Genomic DNA, 22943 nt, shown 5'->3' with positions numbered 1-22943 from the left:
TAAGTAAAATGTGCATAAAAATTGCAAAGAAATCATTAAAAGTGCCAAGTACTTGCAGGTATATTATATATTTAGTAGCAGCAGCAGCAGTAGTATTTAGCGTTACCTGACATTTTCAGAAGGTGAAATTAAAATTATTTGGTTTTCCAAAGGCAGTTTATGGGCTTCTTCATTAAATGTAGACTCACCGAGCTAAATGTTGTCCAGTCACAAAAATAACAGCAAATTTGAATTCTTTACACCCAAAGGACCCTTCACTCTTTTTTTGAAAAAGAGTGGGAACGCTTTATATTATATTTGCAGAAACAAAAAAAGAACATTGACTTGATGGTAGGATTTAAATAAACATTCACAACTTTATCGATAGGGAATAAATAATGTAATAAAAGGAAAAATATGATATTTGTAGAAAATACCAGAATATAATAAGGAGGATAATAAATCAGAAATGGAAGTTGAGGGAAGTCCAAAGGGAGGAAGGGAGAGATGTTATGTAAATTGTATGTTATAAGTATATTTGTAATGAGAAAAAAGAAAATTAATAAAAATTTTAAAAAGAAAACAAGAAAAGAAATTTGCTAAAATTTAAGTTTCACCCCCTAAAATGGCACGTGGCTGCTGGGAGAGCCTGAACGGTGGAGTTGTCGATGGGGAACCCCCTAGCACAGCGTAACCCTGACGGAATCAGGCTGGCTCAAAGCGCTGGCCAGCTACCGTATTTTTTGCTCTATAAGACTCACTTTTTCCCTCCTAAAAAGTAAGGGGAAATGTGTGTGCGTCTTATGGAGCAAATGTAGGCTGCGCAGCTATCCCAGAAGCCAGAACAGCAAGAGGGATTGCTGCTTTCACTGCGCAGCGATCCCTCTTGCTGTTCTGGCTTCTGAGATTCAGAATATTTTTTTTCTTGTTTTCCTCCTCCAAAAACTAGGTGCATCTTGTGGTCTGGTGCGTCTTATAGAGCGAAAAATACGGTAATCGGTGTTCACAGCAAGCCAGCTGGGATCTGGACTTGATGCAAGCCAGTCATGCAAACAACCTTCCTATGCAGTCGTAACTCAAGCTGTGCCCACAAAGGAAGAGGTTTACTTTCAGTCACCTGACACTGTTGTGACATCAGGTGACTGATAAGTGGCCGGCCCCGCCCACTGATTGACAATGTTTCCGGCCCCTGCTGTAGAGAAGCGGATGCAACCTCTGCACAAGGAAGCTGCAGCTTCCACCCTGGGCTTACTCACCATGGTGATCTCCGAAATGGTGGCTACTTTTCCCAAGCTGCTCTTAATCTCCTCGTAGGACGACATGCCATCCTGAGAGGAAAGGAAAGGAAAATCGCTGCTATGTGATCTGCAAGGAAGCCTTAGTTACCCAAAGAGAAAGGCGGTTGCAACTTTGACGCGAGACCTTGTTTTCCAAATCAGCACTTAAGCAGTGGTGTCTGGTGCTCATTGGGGCAGATGGGGTGCAAGGCAGGAGGCTGACAGTAGGTGGCGCCAGAGCCAATGGCAGGCAGAGCCAACAAATTCTAGTTTTGTCCCCTTCCTCCTTGCTGAGTTCTGCAAAGGCAACACAGACTAAGGAGGAAAAAGTTGAGAGGCAAGGGCACCTTCTGGGCTGGTGGAAGCAGCTGAAGTTGTACTGGAAGAAGCAAAGATCACCAGTGTTGAAGCAATGATTCTTCAACATCAACTTCATTGGACTGGTCATGTTGTGCAGATGCCCGATTATCGTCTTCCAAAAGCAGCTACTCTATTCCCAACTTAAGAATGGAAAGCATAATGCCAGGGGACAACAAAAGAGGTTTAAAGACTCTCTCAAGGGAAATCTAAAAAAAAAAGTAGTATAAACACCAACAACTGGGAGACACTTGCCTGAGAGCACTCCAATTGGAGAACTGCCTTTACCAAAGGAGCCATGGGCTTTGAAGACACTCGAACTCAGGATGAAAGGGAGAAATGTGCTCAGAGGAAGGCACGTTCGGCAAACCCTCACCGTGATCAACTCCCGCCTAGAAACCTATGTCCCCACTATGGAAGGACATATGGATCCAGAATTAGCCTCCACAGTTACTTACGGACTCAATGTTAAGACTGTGTTTATGGAAGACAATCTTACTCGGCTACGAGGGATTGCCAAAGAAGAAGGAAGAAGATAGGGCAGTGCTCCATTTACCCTGATGGACCAGCCTTCACTGCACCATATGATACCAGACAGGTAGCACGGCCCATCTGTTAAAACTGCCCTGCAGTGTGCGGTCCAATTCTGGACCGAGTTCTCAGGCCAAAAAAGCTGCCCCACTCCTGTTCTAGTGAACATGCACATTGAGTGAGCATCATTTAGCAGCAAAATGGTAGACGTGTTGCTCTGTTGTCATGGCGCTTGTCTGGCGCTTGAGAGGGAGGAGTCACCAATTTGCTGGCTCTGATTGGCTTGCCTGCTCAGGTGTCACAGAAGCTGAGGCAGAGCAGCCCAGTTTCTAGTGGAACGAGAGAGAGCTCTTGAAATGCGCAACTTTCTGTGGAATTAAAAACAGGTCCCAACTAAAGAATCATGGCAAGAAAAATTGATGAACTATGCAGAACTGGCAAAACTGACATACAAGCTACAGGACAAGGATAACTATGTCTTTAAAGATGAATGGGAACCCTTTAAAAAGTATTTGAAGACGCAACAAAGCGAACTGGACTCCTTGGCTGGTTTTGAATAAACATTCAGAAACCTTTTATTGATAATAATCAGCTAAATAGTTTGGGGATCTATACAACTGTGTAACATGCAGAAAACAGCATTTTTAGAGAAATCAAAGACTGGAACTGAGGGAAGTCGGGGGGTGGGGGTGGGTGTGTTCTGTGGGGGGAGGGAGGGGAGGGAGGAAAAATGGGGGGGGGGGAATAAGGGTGAGATGTTTCTGGATAATATGTTTTGTTTAAATTTTGAATAAAAAATATATTAAAAAAAACCAAAAAATAAGCTACCAAACTATGGCCTCAGTGCAGAGATGTTTTTACTTGCGGTTACCCGCGGGACGCGGGTGGCGCTGTGGGTAAAAGCCTCAGCGCCTAGGGCTTGCCGATCGAAAGGTCGGCGGTTCGAATCCCCGCGGTGGGGTGCGCTCCCGCTGCTCGGTCCCAGCGCCTGCCAACCTAGCAGTTCGAAAGCACCTCCGGGTGCAAGTAGATAAATAGGGACCACTTACTGGTGGGAAGGTAAACGGCGTTTCCGTGTGCTGCACTGGCTCGCCAGATGCAGCTTTGTCACGCTGGCCACGTGACCCGGAAGTGTCTCCGGACAGCGCTGGCCCCCGGCCTCTTGAGTGAGATGGGCGCACAACCCCAGAGTCTGTCAAGACTGGCCCGTATGGGCAGGGGTACCTTTACCTTTACCTTTACTTACACTCCACTTGTACGGGTCCCAAGCGGTGAACCAGCCCGTGAAGTTGACGGGTTCGTGACCTTGTTTCACCACAATAATCGGTGTCCCCAAGTCTCTTCCCGCTGGGTGGGTCTTCAGGTACTCTTTGGCTGAGGTCATGGACTCCTTCTTCTCATAGTCGTTGGAAGCTTTGCCAACCCAAAGGAAAATCTACAGGCGGAAAAAGGGAGATGGAGAGGAAAGAGGAAGAGTCATTTTTTTCCCTGCTAGAAAAAGGCTGAGGAAACTCTGCCCCAATTTGGCTTGTTCCCCCTAACCAGGCCCACTTGCCACACACCTGATGTCGTACAAAGGTCCACAAATAACAACACTTTGGAGGTCCCGAGCCTCAAGGAGGTTAGATTGGTTTGAATTAGGGCCAGGGCCTTTTCAGCACTGGCCCCGACGTGATGGAACACTCTGTCACAAGAGACTAGGGCCTTGCTGGACTTGACATCTTTCCACAGGGCCTGCAAGACAGAGCTGTTCCGTCTGGCCTTTGGGCTGGACTCAGTCTGACCCTTATGTTTCCCTCCCCTTATGGTCTTGATTTATCAGCTATTTTAAAATGAGGCTGCATTTAAAATTGCATTTTAACCTGTATTTTTGTAGAATAGTGGGTAGACATGACAGACGACACAGCGATTTCTCCAAGCAGCTCTTTATTTTGTAAGCTGGAATAGAAACTGACTGCAAACAGCTCAGCCGGCCTGCTTTTATAGGCAGCCAGCTGTCAACATTGTAGCAACAACAGCCCAGCGTTTCCCGCCTAAAATAACTGACGTGGACCTGAGTGAAAACTATCTACAGACCTGAGTGAAAACTATATACAGTATCCCCCTGCTGGCCCAGGGTGAAACTTCACTACATAACAATTTTAATTCCCCCCCCCACCCTCTCTTTCTCCCCTATTATGTTTTTACTGTGATTTTATTTTATTGGTGTTAGCCGCCCTGAGCCCGACTCTGGCTGGGGAGGGTGGGGTATAAATAAAATTTATTATTAGTAGTAGTAGTAGTATGTGATGCTAGGTAGAGAATTAGCTGCAGGGAAATGATATATAATGAATTGAAAAAAATAATATTTAAAAGTAACTTTCCAGAGCCCTTTCTGTTGGAGATAATTCAGAGGGAAATTCCCAGGCGTCAAAAAAGGTTATTTATGTATGCTACTACTGCGGCCCGTGTTTTGTTAGCCCCAAAATGGAAAACGAGCGAGGTCCCATCCAAAGAAGAATGGCAACTTAAGCTGGTGGAATATGCGAAGTTTGCAGATTTAATTTACAGAATAAGAGAGCAAGAAGAATGTATGTTTAAAGAAGACTGGAAAATGTTTACTGAATATATGGGTGAAAATTGTGCTTATTTAGAAGCACTGGTAGCGTAAATTCACTGGTAAATTCAACAGTGTAAATGAGTTTTGATGGATAAAACAATGTATTACTGAATGGTTTAGTTCATGTAAAATATACAGGGATGTATGGTATGCAAAATGAACTACGGAAAGAGGAGAAGGGAAATCATTGATTTAAGGTTGTTTAAATGAATATTTTGAAATGTAAATTAGAAAATTTAATAAACTTGGGTTAAGTCTGTACCCTGTTTAGGAATTAAGGGAATGTAGGCCTCCCTCCACGACTCCGGGATTTTTATTTTGAGTTGAAATGTTTTGTAATGACAATACAAGGAACTGATTTACATTTAATAAGGGGAAATATAAAAATAAGAGAGGAGGTAAAAAAGTGGCTATAGAAATGGTAAGAATAAAGTAAATACGTATGGAAGTCAGAAAGAGGGGCGAGAGGAGGTCGATGCGCAGATAGAGCGATGTTTGAGCCTATTGATTTATGTATGGATATTGTGATTACAAAAAATTGAAAATGTAATAAAAATTATTTTTTAAAAAATTGAAAATTTAATATAAAAAAGAGAATTAGCTGCAGGACCACGTTCCTCATGGAACAACCGACACCTGCAGAAAGCAGGCTTGAAGTCACCGCCACCAGCTGATGACTAGAGACTTCAAGCCTGCTGAATAACGGTGCTTCAAATCACCCCACAGGGCTCATTGCAAGCCCTGTGAGATACCCTGAAGTTCCAGCAATCATTGCATGACGTCAGTGTGACACCAAGTGATGGACAGGTGGGTACGGAATATAAGGATCTGGCCCTGCCAGCCAGATGAGATTTCCCATCCCTGTTCTAGAGAATTAATATTATTCAGTGAGCGGCGGGTATTTATTACTGAGAAGAACACCCTGTTCATTCTGGAGGGAGACTTTGCGTCCACGCCCAAGGCATGCATGCAAACCTGCCGCAGTGGCAGCACAACGCTTGGAAAACTCCTCTGCGGAAGCAATAGCTCATCTCCACTGACCTCCTCCCAGGTGTCCAGTAGCATGATGTCATCCTCGTCCAAGTCATCCTGGCAAAAATCCACAATCTCCGTCATGATGAACCGGCCCGTCTGATTGGAGCACTCGAACAAGCGGGGCTGGTACTGGGCAAACTGCTCTTGGAACCTGGACGACGCAATATTGGGGAGGGAGAGACTCTGCATGAGATGAAGCGGAGTCCCTTTCTAACATCCGATGCTGATTCTAACCACTAGAGGTCAGGCTCCTAACTCCTAATTGGGAAGAAAGTGAGCTTTCGGCCTTTTAAACCGCTACCAATCAGGATGCCAACCTCCTAACGGTGGACGTAGATTTGTATGTTTTAAGGTTAATGTTGTTCAGCGATACAAAGAAGCGTTTGTCCCATGAGGTTTTTTTTTAATACAGTGGTACCTCGGGTTAAGTACTTAATTTGTTCTGGAGGTCCGTTCTTAACCTGAAACTGTTCTTAACCTGAAGCACCACTTTAGCTAATGGGGCCTCCTGCTGCTGCCGCACTGCCAGAGTATGATTTCTGTTCTCATCCTGAAGCAAAGTTCTTAACCCGAGGTAATATTTCTGGGTTAGCGGAGTCTGTGACCTGAAGTGTATGTAACCTGAAGCGTATGTAACCCGAGGTACCACTGTAAAATAAAATAAAATAAAAATAAGAGGTGACAAAGTTGGTGTGGGTGGGTGTGTCCCGCCACCAAATTATCTATGCCCTTGACACATCGACTTAGATATCGGAATGAGAGCTTTCAAATGACTTCCTTTCGTTTCCTTCTGCAAAGGCGTCAGGGCTTGGTGGGAAAAGAACAGCCGTACCTTGGAAGTCGAACGCCTTGTGAATCGAACGTTTTGGCTCCCAAATCCCACAAACCCGGAAGTGAGTATTCTGGTTTGCAAACATTCTTTGGAACCCGAACATCTGATGCGGGTTCCGAGGCTTCCGATTGGCTGCAGGATCTTCCTACAACCAATCAGAAGCCACGCCTTGGTTTTTGAATGTTTTGGAAGTCGAACGGACTTCCGGAATGGATTCCGTTCGACTTCTGAGGTATGACTGCATATTACTCTGGATATCCAGCGTTATGAGCTGTGAAAAACACACACCGAAACACACATACGCTCCTATTGTATATGTATTTTTATCTCCTGCCTTGCCACTGGCAAGTCTGTGGGTGGGCATTTGCGGCTACAGAAACCTGGCTTATGCTGAGTCAGACCCTTCAACCATCTTGCTTGGTGTTGTCTACACTGACTGGCAGAGGCTTTCCAGGGTTTAAGGCAGCGAGTCTCTCCCACTCCTACCTAGAGATGTCGGGAATTGAACCTCGGACCTGATGTTCTTTTCAGATTTATCCACACCCATTCTCTGAAGAGATTACAGAACCAGGCATCTCTTACCTCTTATCGCTGGCGTAGGGGGCTTTGCCTCCAAGCGCGACCCAGAACTCCGCTGGTTCCTGGCCCTCTAGCACGGTCTGCTTGTCTCTCTTGGAGATAATGTCGGCCACGTTCTTGGCCATCTCTCTCTCGTCCCCACTGCACCCCTGGAGAGGCAGCACAAAACCAGAGCAAATGAGGAGTCGGCACAAAACGCCAGGGGGAGGGTGGGACACTTGTGGAACTGGGACCCACAGGGTCTGTGGCCCTGCTCCACACAACTGGGGGTTCTGCACTCAGTCAGTGTCAGGGACCGTCCTGAGGAAGTCTGCACTGAGGAGGAATCATGGATCTTCCCAGGAGCAGGAAGACAGCATAGATTTGGAGCAGTGGTTTGCAGAGGGGCATAGTTCAGAAGGCAGAAGCTGGGAAATACTGGATGGAGAACAGCTAGAAGAAGAAACACTGGGGGAGAGAGGGTTAACGGATTCACAGTCGTTGGACAGCATTCCTCCACTGCCCTCCCCAAGGTTGAGAAGCGCTCAGAAAGTCTCAGAACAGAAAGCACAGAGGCTGCAAACTCAGATTACAAGACATAGGATTGATGTAGATTAAAAGGGACGGGAGGCGAGGTAGCCTTAATTGGGAGCACTGCCATTTCTAGGGTGACGTGTTCTTTTGTCTCTCATTGTGATTAGTAAAGAATCTACTGTAACTGGTAAGACGTTCCTTTCGTTTGATCTTCTTATTTACTGCCATGGCGGAGGAAGCCAATTCCCCGAAGCCTGACAGTCAGTGTGCCTCTGTATACAGTCATACCTCGGGTTACATACGCTTCAGGTTGCGTTTTTTTGGGTTACGGACGGCTGAAACCCAGAAGTACTGGAACAGGTTACTTCTGGGTTTCGGCAGTCACGCATGTGCAGAAGCGCTAAATCGCAACCTGCGTGTGTGCAGATGCACTGCTGTGGGTCGCGTATGCTGCAGGTTGCGAATGTGCATCCCGCATGGATCACGTTCACAACCCGAGCGTCCACTGTACTGGGAAATGTAGGTCTGAACAATTAAAGTGGATTAAAGGACTCTGTCACTCTAGTGCAGTGGTTCTCAAAAAGTGGGGCAGGAAAGAATGGCGGGAAGTTTCAAGGACGATAATAGAAACATTTAAACGTTTCAGTATGGTGTCAACATATTTTTTAATTTGCAGAATACGTAGCTGCATTGCTTTACCCATGATCATAATATAAAGTAGTTATGTTCTATCTTACAAATCAAGCACTGCTGGAAGTTGTTTCTTTTTGTTTTCCAGCATATTTCTTATTGATAGAAAAATTTGCCATGGCATGAGCAAATTTTTATTCTGAAAGCGTGGCCCAGAGAAAAAATTTTTTTTGAGAACCACTGCCCTAGTGCAAGAAATCTACCGTATTTTTTGCTCTATAAGACTCACTTTTTCCCTCCTAAAAAGTAAGGGGAAATGTGTGTGCGTTTTATGGAGCGAATGCGGGCTGCACAGCTATCCCAGAAGCCAGAACAGCAAGAGGGATTGCTGCTTTCACTGCGCAGCGATCCCTCTTGCTGTTCTGGCTTCTGAGATTCAGAATTTTTTTTTTCTTGTTTTCCTCCTCCAAAAACTAGGTGCGTCTTATAGAGTGAAAAATACGGTACTTCAAAAAAAGGAAACTGATCCTTTTGCGGTTAGGAAAGTGATGGGAAAATGCATCAGAAAAGGGTGGGATGAATGAATGACTAACAAGATGCATAAACATCCTGCGAGTGCCCATTGTCTGAATAATCTCCCTGCAAACAAATCGGAACAAATTCTCAAGGAAGACCAGATACAACACAGTCTTCACATAAGCACTGTGCAAGGAAGGCTCAGTAAACAGGTTATCTGGAGCAGCATTCTTCAACCTTGGGCCCCCAGACTTTGTTGGACTACAACTCCCATCATCCCTGGATGCTGGCCAAGCTTGCTGGGGATGGCGGGAGTTTTAGGGGATGGGGACACAAGATTGGAATATGCTGGAACATACGCCCTAAAATTCGCCTACCTTTCCACACCATAGGTAGCACATTTGGTTGGTCCTGAGAAGGAAGACATCGTTGGAGTTGAGTGAGGAGGCTCGTGCTGGGACCTCGACGGTCTTGGTGTTGAATTCATCTGTCCCCCTCACTTGGAAGAGCCGGACGGCGGGCTCCGGCTCACTCTTCTGGGCACGACTTGTGCCTCCCTGAAAGAAACAAAGCAGTCCGTGAAGCAGAAATCCATTTGGTTTGCATCTCAATGCAAACTCTTCTAAATTTGCACTTCCTGAATCAATGTGCAAAAATCCACATGTCTCCCATTTCTGGTGATGCAGTCTTCCAGCCAAGAGGGGTATACAAAAAAGTGTGTACACCAGAGGAAAGTGCCCTACCTGCCCACAGACTGTCTCACCAGAGTGGTGCATGCTCTGGTTATCTTCCGCTTGGACTACTGCTATGCGCTCTATGTGGGGCTACCTTTGAAGGTGACCCAGAAACTACAACTAATCCAGAATGCAGCAGCTAGACTGGTGACTGGGGGCGGCCGCTGAGACCACATAACACCGGTCTTGAAAGACCTACATTGGGCTCCCAGTACGTTTCCGAGCACAAGTCAAAGTGCTGGTGTTGACCTTTCAAGCCCTAAACAGCCTCGGCCCAGTATACCTGAAGGAGCGTCTCCACCCCCATTGTTCTGCCTGGACGCTGAGGTCCAACGCCAAGAGCCTTCTGGCGGTTCCCTCACTGCGAGAGGCCAAGTTACAGGGAACCAGGCAGAGGGCCTTCTCGGTAGTGGCGCCCGCCCTGTGGAACGCCCTCCCATCAGATGTCAAAGCAATGAACAACTACCTGACATTCAGAAGACATCTTAAGGCAGCCCTGTTCAGGGAAGTTTTCAATGTGTGACATTTCAGTGTATTTTTGGTCTCTGTGGAAGCCGCCCAGAGTGGCTGGGGAAACCCAGCCAGATGGGCGGGGTACAAATATTATTATTATTATTATTATTATACAAAAAATACAGATATCAGTAAAAATAGGTGTATAAAAATGGATTGTATCAGGAAAATTCCTTGCAGCAACGTGCTCATTGGGCAAGATTTTGCACGTTAAGAGAAATTAACACGAACATTTGCTGAAATTTTCACGACGCATTGTAAAAAGAATATCGTAATCTGATGTAGAAATGAGGGGAAACAGAAGACTGGAAAAATGAGATATGGAGATATGGGGATCTGCCCCATTCCTTGTTGAGCCACTGCTTTTCCGCAATGATCTGGAAGAGGAACACGGAACAGATCGATACTGTCAGGGACTCAGCGGGAGCGCAGGGAGGAGAGGAGATGGAGAGCGAGGGGGAGCAATCCGAGGGCAGCGTAGGAGAATATGACAGCAGCCCGATAGATTCCATGAGCCTCTCCAGCGAATCGGAAGATTCACAGAAGGGGGCGCCGATGGGCAGGGCAAGGGGCGACCCAAGGGGGACACCCCAGAAGCAAGGGGCCAGCGGGGACTCCCAGAGCAGCAGTTGGAAATCAGGACCAGCTTCCCCACCAGAGCATAGTGGGGGGGAGGAGTCCCAGGTGTCAGAGCCCACATATGCACCACCAGCGAGAGAAGATGAGTCAGGGTTGACCACGCCTCCATCGGAGAGCGAGTTAACGGTCAAGAGGAAAGTTGCAGGCTGGGCGCGCGCGCCAAGTTCAAAGGTACAGGCGAGCGGCACAGAAGGTAGCCCGGATAGGGAACCAGGTCCTAAAGCCCGCCGGAAGGAGGGGCAAGAATCCTCAGGGTCAGCGTCAGAGGAGTCCAGGAAGGATGAGACCCTAGCGGGCAGGAGGGCCCAGAGGAGAAAGGAACTTAGGAAGAGGTGGAGCAAGGCGAGGGTCTTAAACTGGTGTGGAAGGGGAGGAGACTCAGACGGGACTTCGCCGGTCTAAGGTCGAGACGTAGAGCTGCACGCTGCGGCTTTAAAATGGAAACTGAATCTCAATAAAGACTTTTGTACATAACTACAGCCTAGCGTTGGTCCTCTGTGAGCTGGGACCTGGAGGCAGCTCTGACAGATACATTATCCCCCGCTGCTGTTCCTCAGTCTATTGAATCGCATTCAGCAAGGTCCTTCTCTATATTAATTAAATGTTTGTTTGTTTCAGTCGCCTCATCTGCTACTTTCAGGGTACTGCCCCTCACAAAGTGATATACAGAGAGAAAAAGAAACAGACTATGAAACACTGAGTGGATCCAGACAAAGAGACACATGGTTATTTTGAATTGGATCGCCTAAAGCAGCGGTTCTCAACCTGTGGGTCCCCAGATGTTGTTGGACTACAACTCCCATCATCCCTGAGCTCTGGCCTTGCTAGCTAGGGGTGAGGGAGTTGTAGTTCAACAACATCTGGGGACCCACAGGTTGAGAAAGGCTGGCCTGAAGCGTGTTAAAGACAGGCAACTTTAAATAGATTATGGCCTCCCGGAAAGGGCCAAGCAAATGAGAAAGGAGAGAGTTCTACAACTGTGGGGCCACCTCCAGGAAGGCCCTGTTGGGTGGGGAAATAGTATTATAGCCACTTTTGTTTTAAAGATGTGGAGTTTTGCTCTCCTTAAAGAAAGAGGAAGGGGGGAATGGAGGGAGGCTGAGAAATAAGAGAAATAAGAGACTCTGAGGTCCCTTGGTGGGTATGGGCTTTCGACCAGGAGAGCCTACCTCATAGATGATCAGTTTCCCCTTGAAGATGGAGAGGAAGTGTCTCGGCTCCTTCCCCATCGTCACTCGAACCTGCACCGGCTCATCCCCGTATTTTTTGTCCAGCTCCACAGCATTGAAGGCACAGGCAGTGATTTCATCCGCCGAGGCGTGGCGGCCCTGAAGAGGAACAAGGGGAACACCCTCAGATATGCAGCATTGTTCAGACCCGAGGAGGAGTCACCAAAAATGGCTAGCAAAACCGGAGAAGGTGGAAGGAGGGAGGGCTGTTTCGTGAGCTTTGTAAAGCTTGGAGAATACAACTTAGAGCAGGCTTCCTCAACCTCGGCCCTCCAGATGTTTTTAGCCTACAACTCCCATGATCCCTAGTGAAATATACTCAGAGTCACAAAGTGATTTCATGCTCTTTATTCAGCTCATAGTGGTGAGGAGAAATGAATCAATGTCCCCTCAAAATATCTGCTTTATATACATTATTTACACAATGGGCTGCACATGATTGGCTAATTCTGGAATTCTACTGTAAGCCAATCAGGTTGTGGATTCACTTATATCTGGAGCATGATTGGGTGGTTCCTGCCAACCAATCATACTGCTGCATTGTTCTAGGACCAATCAGACTGCTGCATTCTGAATCCTATTGTTCTAGGACCAATCAGACTGCTGCAATTTGGATCCTATTGTTCTAGGACCAATCAGACTGCTGCAGTTTGGATCCTATTCAACTCAGTACATAACACCTAGCTAGCAGGACCAGTGGTCAGGGATGATGGGAATTGTAATCTCAAAACATCTGGAGGGCCGAGGTTGAGGAAGCCTGACTTAGAGGGAACTAGATGACAAGCTTTAGGGTGGTGGCCTGTTTAGGCATGGCCCCCAACGAAGGAGTGTGTCACCTGCCCCTCTAAAAAAAGAAGAGAGGTAATCAATTTGCACAGTGAAATTTAGGTCAATAGGTGCAAATGTAGAAACAATTACTATAATAAAATTGGTGGGGGGGGACACATCTCACCCTAGTGAGGAAGACTGTCCCTATTTCAGTTCTCAACAGAATTCTCCAACACCCTTAACTCTCACCCAGAGGGGAAAAAACTGCCCAGCACCGCAAGAGGACTCACTCAGAGAAGTGTGGGGTGTCTAATAGTTGCTTTAGCTTGGGCTAGACTTGGTCTTTGAGGCAGGAAGAAGAGCTGGATGATATAAGGTCGTTTTTGTATCATAGGGTGCATCCCGGATAATTTGGGTGGGTCTTAAGAAAGCATATGCTGCAAAGTTGTGGCATACAGTTAGAACAATTTCACAGTTCATCCCTTGGTTTAACTGCATTAAAGAAATTTGATTCTGGCTTTTATTTACTTGGTTTTACGTGCACTCAACTGAATAATTTTGCAAGTGCTAGTGCAAAGATTAGTACAAGTGCAAGAGGACTTTCTCCCCCTGCCTCTGCCCACTGCAACATCCCCAAGTCTGCTCTGGAGGGTTGAGGGCCCCCCAGAACAGATTTAGGGGGCTGGGGGAGAGGGGGAGAGCATTCTGTTATGCAAGGAGAAATATTTGGACTAACGGAACAATTTGCTTAGTGCTATGTTAAATGCAACTCGTTGTGAGCACAATTCAAAATGTTGGTGCTGACCTGTAAAGCCATAAACGGCCTCAGCCCAGTATACCTGAAGGAGCGTCTCCACCCCCATTGTTCAGACTGGACACTGAGATCCAGCTCCAAGGGCCTTCAGGCGGTTCCCTCATTGCGAGAACTGAGGTTACAGGGAACCAGACAGAGGGCCTTCTCGGTTGTGGCGCCCAGCGTGTGGAATGCCCTCCCATCAGATGTCAAGGAAATAAACAACTATCTGACTTTTAGAAGACATCTGAAGGCAGCCCTGTTTAGGGAAGTTTTTAATGTTTGATATTTTGTCACATGATGATGATGATGATGATGATGGGAGCCGCCCAGAGTGGCTGGGGAAACCCAGCCAGATGGGCGGGGTAATAATAATAATAATAATAATAATAATAATAATAATAATAATTTGATTGGACCTGACAGTTTAACAGTATGAAAAATTGAGGAATTCCTGCTCTCTCTGGCAGCTTGGTAGCCTTAACTGTATGCTACACTCTGGAGCCAAAACAGCCTCCAGCACTCTGCACTCTCCACTTTAAGCTGTAGGTTGATTCTCAAAGTCACTAAGAAAACAGGAGGGTTAAGATGTAAAAACACCAGCGTTCCACTGGGCCCGATTCACCTTCTCAGAGGACACTGCCAAATAATGAAAACACACCTCTTGATCTCAGCCATTACTTACAAGCCACATGTAGATGATGTAATGAGGCCTGCCTAATTTTGTGTAGGTGTACAAGATGAGGTAACAATCCCCGCCATAGAACTGCCCGTAGGTCCTGGGGGCAACCGGAGCCATTTCTAGATCCTCAATCCTCCACACCTATGGAGAGAAGCACAGAGTTAGGAATTCAGGGTTGTGGGGATGAGGTGGTGTGCACAGTTTAGAAAACGCTGGGCCGGCTAATTTAAAGCAACATTCGTTCTCAGATCCTCTGAGATCCTCGGAAGATAAAGGTGGTATATAAATGCAATGGATGAATAAATAAAAAATATGAGATACCGTATTTTTCGCCCTATAGGACGCATTTTTCCCCCTCCAAAAATGAAGGGGAAATGTGTGTGCGTCCTATGGGGCGAATGCAGGCTTTCGTTGAAGCCTGGAGAGCCAGAGGGGTCGGTGCGCACTGACCCCTCTGGCTCTCCAGGCAGCTGCAGCGCCAGCCCCGCAAGCTCCGGGGACAGCTGGGAGGCGCAGCGCGTCTTCCCGCTGTCCCCGGACCTGGTCTGCAGGCGGGCGGTGGGGAGAAGAGTGCTTCTCCCTGCTGCCTGGTCTGCAAGCTCCGGGGACAGCTGGGAGGCGCAGCTGTCCCCGGACCTGGTCTGCAGGCGGGAGGCGGGGAGAAGAGCGCTTCTCCCCGCTGCCGGCCCCACAAGCGCCTGGGGGGGGGGGAAATATTTTTTTTTTCTTTATTTCCCCCCCAAAAAACTTGGTGCGTCCTATGGGCCGGTGCGTCCTATGGGGCGAAAAATACGGTAAATGGCAGCTGGTGATAAATGGCAATGATGTCTTGCCCAATATCCTCCAAAATCTGGAGCTGGCACCAAGGTAGGGCGGAGAAGAACTCACCTCTACGTTTCCAGACGCATCATCGGCCATCCGCTGTTCAGCAGCCAACTCTGGTCTCGCGTGCAACTGAGTGACGTCAAATTTGACTTGATCCACTTTGGCTGCGTATAGAACACAGAGAGATGTTATCTCACCTGACTGAACCGCATTCACTGCAAGCAATATATGTCATAAGGACTGGGACATGCCTATTTATAGGATGTGCGCAGCCTCTCCCGCTCACAGCAGATGAGCTCGCTCTCCCTTCATCCCTGACCACTGGTCCTGCTAGCTAGGGATCATGGGAGTTGTAGGCCAAAAACATCTGGAGGGCCGAGACTGAGGAAACCTGATCTAGTCTAACCCCCTTCAGTGCCAGAATATGCTGCTGTCCCATACAGTGGTACCTCGGGTTAAGTACTTAATTCGTTCCAGAGGTCCGTACTTAACCTGAAACTGTTCTTAACCTGAAGCACCACTTTAGCTAATGGGGCCTCCTGCTGCTGCTGCTGCTGCGGCGCCAGAGCATGATTTCTGTTCTCAACCTGAAGCAAAGTTCTTAACCTGAAGCACTATTTCTGGGTTAGCGGAGTCTGTAACCTGAAGTGTATGTAACCTGAAGCGTATGTAACCTGAGGTACCACTGTATTGGGCTCAAACCTGCAACCTTGGCCTCATCAGCATCATGCTGTAAGCAACTGAGCGACCCAGGCTCCCTCCCACCCCACCCCCCCAAAGGGCTGGTGCAATTAGCATTTTTTTAAATATAAAAAACCCTGCTCATTAAGTGCAAAAATGCATTTAACATCATGTCAACCTTTGCCCGAAAGAAAGAGATTTGGGTGTTTCTGTCTCACCAATTTTGCCAACGTTGTAGGTCTTCCCAAGTCCCTGAGTCTCGTCTTTTTCCGACCACTTCTGGAAGAGTTGCTTAAACATCGCCGACTCCGCCCCGTCGTTCATGACTTCTACGTTCGTGGTGGGGGGATACCCTTTGGCTTGGATGAAACCCTAGAAGGACCCCAAGAATGTGTGTGAGCAATTCTGGCAAATCACCAAAGGGAAATAATTCTGCAAATCTATAACTTAGTCACCCGCGGAGTGCAGAGATGGTCAAGAAAACATTCATATCCTATAGTGCTGTTACTGCAAAGCAGATGCATATGTTTGGTACTGGGTGAAGAATTTATATTATTAGTGGAATATTAGCATTCTGCCTTGTTGTTGTTGTTTTAAAAAGAGTGCTTCTATTCTACTCCTCAAGGCTACTAAGGACAGCTAAGGACATGGGCATTCCCCAGAGGAGGGAAGGGACAATGGAGGCTGGAACAAGGACTTGGGGTGGAGCTTTCAGGTCCTATAGAACTTTTTTTTTTTTTTATTACATATTTATTAAAGTTTTTTTGAAAACAAATGCATAAATAATAAACAACATTACTTATATCATAGCATAATTTTGTCACTTCTTTGGACTCCCTCACATCTCCCGCTCTCACTTACATCGTTACAAAAAAAAAAATTTTCCAAGCAAATTGCCCACTTGTTTACAATCTTATCTCCGCTCATTTAAATGAAATCTAACAATTCTCCAAAAAATTTATATTTTCCTTAGTCTCACTTATCGTCAAAATCAGATCTAATTCAGTGGTGGGCAGTTATTTATGATCTAGCATCCTTCTTAACATTCAACCAAATTACAATATTTTTGTAAATAAATCTTGAATTTCCTCCAGTCCTCCTCAACCCTCTCCTCTCCCAGGTCTCGGATTCTACCAGTCATCTCGGCCAGTTGCATATAGTCCATCAGCTGCATCCAGGTCCTATAGAATTTTTTGCCCTTTGCCCGGACTCTCAAAAACAAGACAGCTATTATTTAGCAATGCACATTGACTTTTAATTTGCCAAAGCCACTTCCGCCCTGCAGAGGAGGTGGGATTGCAGGTGTCATGGCCACACAATGTGTGCAGGGCTGGAGCCCAGCCCCTGCGCGATTGGGTGAATCCCTGGCCGTGTCACCCCCCAGCCAGCCAATCGGCTGGCTCTGGGGGTGTGGCCTGCTCTATTTAACGCAGATGCGGCTGGGGATCTCCCTCTTTCCCCACATAGCAGCTGTTCCTGTTTCCCACCCTCCCACCCTTTAAGGCTTTCGTTCCTTGACCTTGCTATGGACCTCGGTTGGTCGCCGTTGAGGGGCCTGGTAGGAATTTCTTCCACTTGGCAAACTGGCACCAGCCACTTCGTTTTCACCTACCTCGTAGCAAATCGTCACAACGTTCTGGGTATTGGCGGTTAGGCATTGGTATTGGTATTGTTTTGTAGATGGAAGAGGGGAGGAAGCGCCATCACCTGCTCCGCATATTGAAGGGTAGTCCGATAAAGGATTCCAGGGGGTGGGGTGGCCCTGTCTGAAGCCTATGGAGGTGAGGGCCCAAGGCACGCCCCCTTGCGGTGACCCCGGGGGAGTTCCTAGTTGATGTGCATCGGCAGGACTCCCCCTATTGGTGGTTAACCCTTCCCGGACTCCAAGCGGATGGGCTGAAGCCAGATATAGTCTGTTATGACCAATGCCTAAGCCAATACCGCTCATCACCTGTAACCAATAAAGTTGTGGCCTTAATTAGCCCATTAACCTTAATAATTGTGTCATGTGACTTTTATTTCCACTGGGGGGGGCGGGAACTCGCCACGCAAACATGTGCCAGGTTCAAAACTTCACTCTGTGTTTCTCTCTTTAAAAAAGGTAAAGGTACCCCTGCCCGTACGGGCCAGTCTTGACAGACTCTGGGGTTGTGCGCCCATCTCACTTAAGAGGCCAGGGGCCAGCGCTGTCCGGAGACACTTCCGGGTCACGTGGCCAGCGTGACATCGCTGCTCTGGCGAGCCAGAGCCGCACACGGAAACGCCGTTTACCTTCCCGCTGGTAAGCGGTCCCTATTTATCTACTTGCACCCGGGACAATAATTATAATGCCCATTGTTAATAATTTCCTAATTATATTTACATTCCTTGCAAGAACCCTCCAAGGTGGGTTCAGGTATTGGCCTCGTGAGCAGAGACCTGAACCCAGCTCTCCCTGATTCAGATTTGGCACTCTGTCAATGCCAAGACACCTCCATTAGCTGTTTCCGCCTGCTTTGTGTCCGAATGTCCCTGTCGTGAGCAGAGACCTGAACCCAGCTCTCCCTGATTCAGATTTGGCACTCTGTCAATGCCAAGACACCTCCATTAGCTGTTTCCGCCTGCTTTGTGTCCGAATGTCCCTGTCGTGATCTGACTGAGTTTCCCACCCATCCCCTTTTTAAGCGGAATAAAAAACCCACATTTTTTTTTTTTTTGCACTGCTATTTGAACGCCCAACTCACCACTGCTCGGCTGAACGCTGCCTTCTTCTCTTCTTTGCTGGAGTCTTTTCCACGCCAGACGTAAATTTTAAAACCTCCCTGGTCCAAAATGTGACAGTCCTGTTAAAATAAAGGGGGTATGTGACAAGAACCTTCACTGGATTTGAACCCAGGACTTTGTAGACCAGGGCACATATCTGCTAAACTGACAGATACTCTCACAGGGGGACCAAAAGAGAGAGGATGTCACAACAACCATTCTGCACAGACTATTTAGTACCTTACCTCATGCTGCAAGAGGTCTTGAGTCAGGGGACGGGTAGCAATTTCTTGAACTACTAAATCCTTCCCGTTTTCATAGACGCTGCAGGAGGAAATGGACAGTAGGAATAATAATAAAATAATAATAGGTAAAGGTAAAGGTACCCCTGCCCGTACGGGCCAGTCTTGACAGACTCTGGGGTTGTGCGCCCATCTCACTTAAGAGGCCAGGGGCCAGCGCTGTCCGGAGACACTTCCGGGTCACGTGGCCAGTGTGACATCGCTGCTCTGGCGAGCCAGAGCCGCACACGGAAACGCCGTTTACCTTCCCGCTGGTAAGCGGTCCCTATTTATCTACTTGCACCCGGAGGTGCTTTCGAACTGCTAGGTTGGCAGGCGCTGGGACCGAGCAGCGGGAGCGCACCCCGCCGCAGGGATTCAAACCGCCGACCTTTCGATCGGCAAGCCCTAGGCGCTGAGGCTTTAACCCACAGCGCCACCTGCGTCCCTAAAATAATAATAATAATTTCTTATTTATACCCCGCCTATCTGGCTGGGTCTCCCCAGCCACTCTGGGCGGCTTCCAACAAAGTATTAAAATATAGTGGTCGGTTAAACATTAAAAGCTTCCCTAAACAGGGCTGCCTTCGGATGTCTTCTAAAAGTCTGATGGTTGTTCTTCTCTTTGACATCTGGTGGGAGGGCATTCCACAGGGTGGATGCCACTACCGAGAAGGCCCTCTGCCTGGTTCCCTGTAACTTGGCTTCTCACAGGTAGGGAACTGCCAGAAGACCCTTGGAGCTGGACCTCAGTTTCCGGGCAGAACGATGGGGGTGGAATTGCTCCTTCAGGTATACTGGACTGAGGAATCCTTAAGGACTTGTCCAAGGTTTGAGCCTGAGAGCTGGGAGACAGTCCTTGCCCTCAGCCCTAAAGGCCTAAATGCCACCCATTCCTTGGGGAGTTATCCAGTTATCCTCAGGCTAATGCGGCCCCCCAACACTCCCCATCTGGCCCCTGTGACTCTCTACAGGCCAGCCCCACCCCACCCGTGCGTTGCACCCCTTGGAACAGTTTCTGTCTGGCTGGAACGCCATCCTTGAAACTCTCGCCCTCAAACCTAAGAGCCAAACTACACTTTATATTAATCATACAGCTCGCCCCTGGTGCAAAATTTTTCCTTCCCCATCTGCCAACATTTCTCCAAGCTTGGTTCTGATGTCAGAAATCAGGAAAGGACTGAATGGAGGCCCCCTATACAGGGGTGTGGGCTTTCAGTTATGCCAGGTGAAGCCAGCTCTTGATTCCTTCCATTGGACTTGCCAAGCCCAATTCGACTTCCTACGACTGGTCGCATATCTCCTCACCACAAAGGAGAAACCAGCATGGTCCCACTCATTGGCCAGTGAAAGAGCAGCAGCTTCAACATCTGCTTTCCTCTTCCCTCCCCGCAGCTTTTTCCTTTTGTGTTGCGCCCTGTTAGATTGCAAGCTTATATTTGAACACAGCATGGACAAATTTAAGGCACTTTATCAGCGACTAACGTGACCGTAATCTTTAGCTGGTATTTACGGTGATATAAAGGAGGTCCTCGAGACATCTACATCACTTTTCCCATCACAGAATCTGGGGGGGTTCAAATTCAATGGGAGTTGCATTTTAAATTTCCCAAGCCTGAAGAAAACAGGCCAATTTTTGGCATCTGCCTTTTTTTGGAGAGAGAGAGAGAGAGAGAGAGAGAGGGAGGGAGGGAGAAAGAAACTGAGAAATAACTCCCCAAGACTTACTGGTAAAGGCGGACATTGGCTTTCTGAAGTTCATCAGCTTTCTCGTCAGGCAATGCTTCCCGCAGTTCCCCGTGCCTCTCCCCCAGTACTGCTTTCATGATCTGCATGAGGTCTGGGCAGTCCTTCTCATTGTCAACAATGCCAATCTGAGCACGGCCCCCCCTCTCACCGTCCCGGATACTTCGCGCCAAGACCATGGCCTAGAAGATGGGGAGAATTACGGAGGCATCAATATGCATAATGCTGAATCAGACCGTTGGTCAATCTAACATTGTATTGTCTCCTCCAGCCTCCCCTAGAAGTTGGAGTCCGGATGTTTTGGACTACAAATCCCATCAGCCCAAGATAGCACAGACTGATGGGAATTGTAGTCCAAAGCCTGATGGGAATTGTAGTCCAACACCCATCACCCCCTGAGATGCAGGAATCTTTCGTCCAACGTGGGGCTTGGACCCTGAGATTAAGAGTCTCATGTTCTACCAACGGACCTAAGCATTGCCATTTCTCGAAAACTGCGCCAGAATTAATGCCACTCTGATTTCCAACACTCACCCTTGATTTCTCTGCAACGTTGCACGAGGGACCGTTCCACTGAATCAAGACTTTGCCGAGGTCCAACAGGAAGACGTCGCCTTTGTTGAAGCTGTTCCAGGAGAGATCTACCTGTCAGGAAGAAAAAGAAAAGGGATTTTTTAAAACAAGAAGCCACAAGAAAGAACGCAGGGTGGTGCGATTAGGGGTGTCAGAAGGCATCGGTTTCCTGTATCTGTCGCAGGCAGTGCCCTTTCCGTTCTGCTGCAATTTGACTTCTGACAAAGCATTTGTCTCATTGTATTTTATGGCAAATTGGGATGCGGGTGGCACTGTGGGTTAAACCACAGAGCCTAGGACTTGCCAATCAGAAGGTCGGTGGTTCGAATCCCCGCGACGGGGTGAGCTCCTGTTGCTCGTTCCCTGCTCCTGCCAACCTAGCATTTCGAAAGCACATCAAAGTGCAAGTAGATAAATAGGTACCGCTCCGGCAGGAAGGTAAACGGCATTTCCGTGCGCTGCTTTGGTTTTCCAGAAGCGGCTTAGTCATGCTGGCCACATGACCCGGAAGCTGTGCACTGGCTCCCTCGACCAATAAAGCGAGATGAGTGCCACAACCCCAGAGTCGGCCACAACTGGACCTAATGGTCAGGGGTCCCTTTACCTTATTCTATGGCAAATTTCTATGCAGCTACTTTCTTTGCACCAAAATGAACGGTGTGGGATAATGTAAAGAATTCTGCACCTTTCATTTTAACGAGAAGGAAGCACAATGCTGATTTCTCCCCCCCCCCAGCCCCCAATCACATATGACTTGCAGAGTGAAAACAACAGCAGCAGCAAATACCAATCACATTCACTGGATTGATTTCTGTTTTGGAAGTGGATGAATAAGCGAACATGGGCAATTTCTACCACCATCCAAATGGCAACCAATTCCAGGCTCTCGCTCAGCTCCTTACCTCTGTTGCCGAGACGTGTTTCCTCCCCTTGACGTGAAGGAGGCGTTTGATATTGTACATGTTGGTCTCCACATGCTTGAACCCGGAAGCAACTCCTCCCTTCTTATAGCTGTTGGGGATAAGGAGGTTTTAATAATTAGGGGGGGGGAATGGGGGCATGTGTGCCCGTGGGGTAGGGAGCAAATGGGCAGCTGAGAACCATGATATCTAGCTCCCTGGTTTCCAGAGTAAGTTCCTAGCACTTGTAAAAACTGAGATGGAAGGTAAAATATATAGGGCACTATTATTCACCTTTTTTGCAGGTGTGAAACTAACCTGCTCCTTATGCCAGTCTTTTACTTTGACCCTCCCAGGAAAAATTCCTGCAGGTGCCCATAGGCCTTAAGAGAACAGTAGCTTCTTAGTAATAATAATAATAATAATAATAATTTACACCCCGCCCATCTGGCTGGGTTTCCCCAGCCACTCCGGGCGGCTTTCAATAGAATATTAAAATACAATAACCTATTAAACATTAAAAGCATCCCTAAACAGGGCTGCCTTCAGATATCTTCTAAAAGTCTGGTAGTTGTTGTTCTCTTTGACATCTGGTGGGAGGGTGTTCCACAGGGTGGGCGCCACTACTGAGAAGGCCCACTGCCTGGTTCCCTGTAACTTGGCTTCTCGCAGTGAGGTAACCGCCAAAAGGTCCTTGGCGCTGGACCTCAGTGTCCGGGCAGAACAATGGGGGTGGAAATGCTCCTTCAGGTATACTGGACCGAGGCCATTTAGGGCTTGAAAGGTCAGCACCAACACTTTGATTTGTGCTTGGAAACGTACTGGGAGCCAGTGTAGGTCTTTCAGTACCAGTGTTATATGGTCTTGGCAGCCGCTCCCAGTCACCAGTCTAGCTGCCGCATTCTGGATTAATTGTAGTTTCCGGGTCACCTTCAAAGGTAGCCCCACATAGAGCACATTGCAGTAGTCCAAGCGAGACACAGGGAACCT

General features: G+C 47.7%; 1 protein-coding gene across 1 annotated transcript in view; it reads right to left on the bottom strand.

Moving 5' to 3' along the window:
- The window catches only part of VILL (villin like), a 56495-nt gene that overhangs the window by 5541 nt on the left and 28011 nt on the right, over positions 1-22943 (bottom strand). Inside the window, exons 5-18 of the mRNA XM_079946660.1 lie at positions 21957-22065; positions 21016-21126; positions 20464-20663; positions 18700-18778; positions 18436-18534; positions 15931-16084; positions 15095-15195; positions 14210-14347; positions 11904-12062; positions 9226-9405; positions 7193-7338; positions 5785-5929; positions 3391-3579; positions 1236-1307 (exon numbers count right to left, since the gene is read on the bottom strand). Of these exons, the coding sequence (XP_079802786.1) occupies positions 1236-1307; positions 3391-3579; positions 5785-5929; positions 7193-7338; positions 9226-9405; positions 11904-12062; positions 14210-14347; positions 15095-15195; positions 15931-16084; positions 18436-18534; positions 18700-18778; positions 20464-20663; positions 21016-21126; positions 21957-22065 (1882 nt within the window). The remainder of the gene's footprint in view (positions 1-1235; positions 1308-3390; positions 3580-5784; positions 5930-7192; positions 7339-9225; positions 9406-11903; positions 12063-14209; positions 14348-15094; positions 15196-15930; positions 16085-18435; positions 18535-18699; positions 18779-20463; positions 20664-21015; positions 21127-21956; positions 22066-22943) is intronic.

Source organism: Podarcis cretensis, assembly GCF_951804945.1.
Source record: "Podarcis cretensis genome assembly, chromosome: 12".
NCBI classification, from domain to species: domain Eukaryota; kingdom Metazoa; phylum Chordata; class Lepidosauria; order Squamata; family Lacertidae; genus Podarcis; species Podarcis cretensis.
The sequence above is the reverse complement of the archived record's forward strand: the minus strand, read 5'-3'. Positions and strand labels throughout refer to the sequence as shown.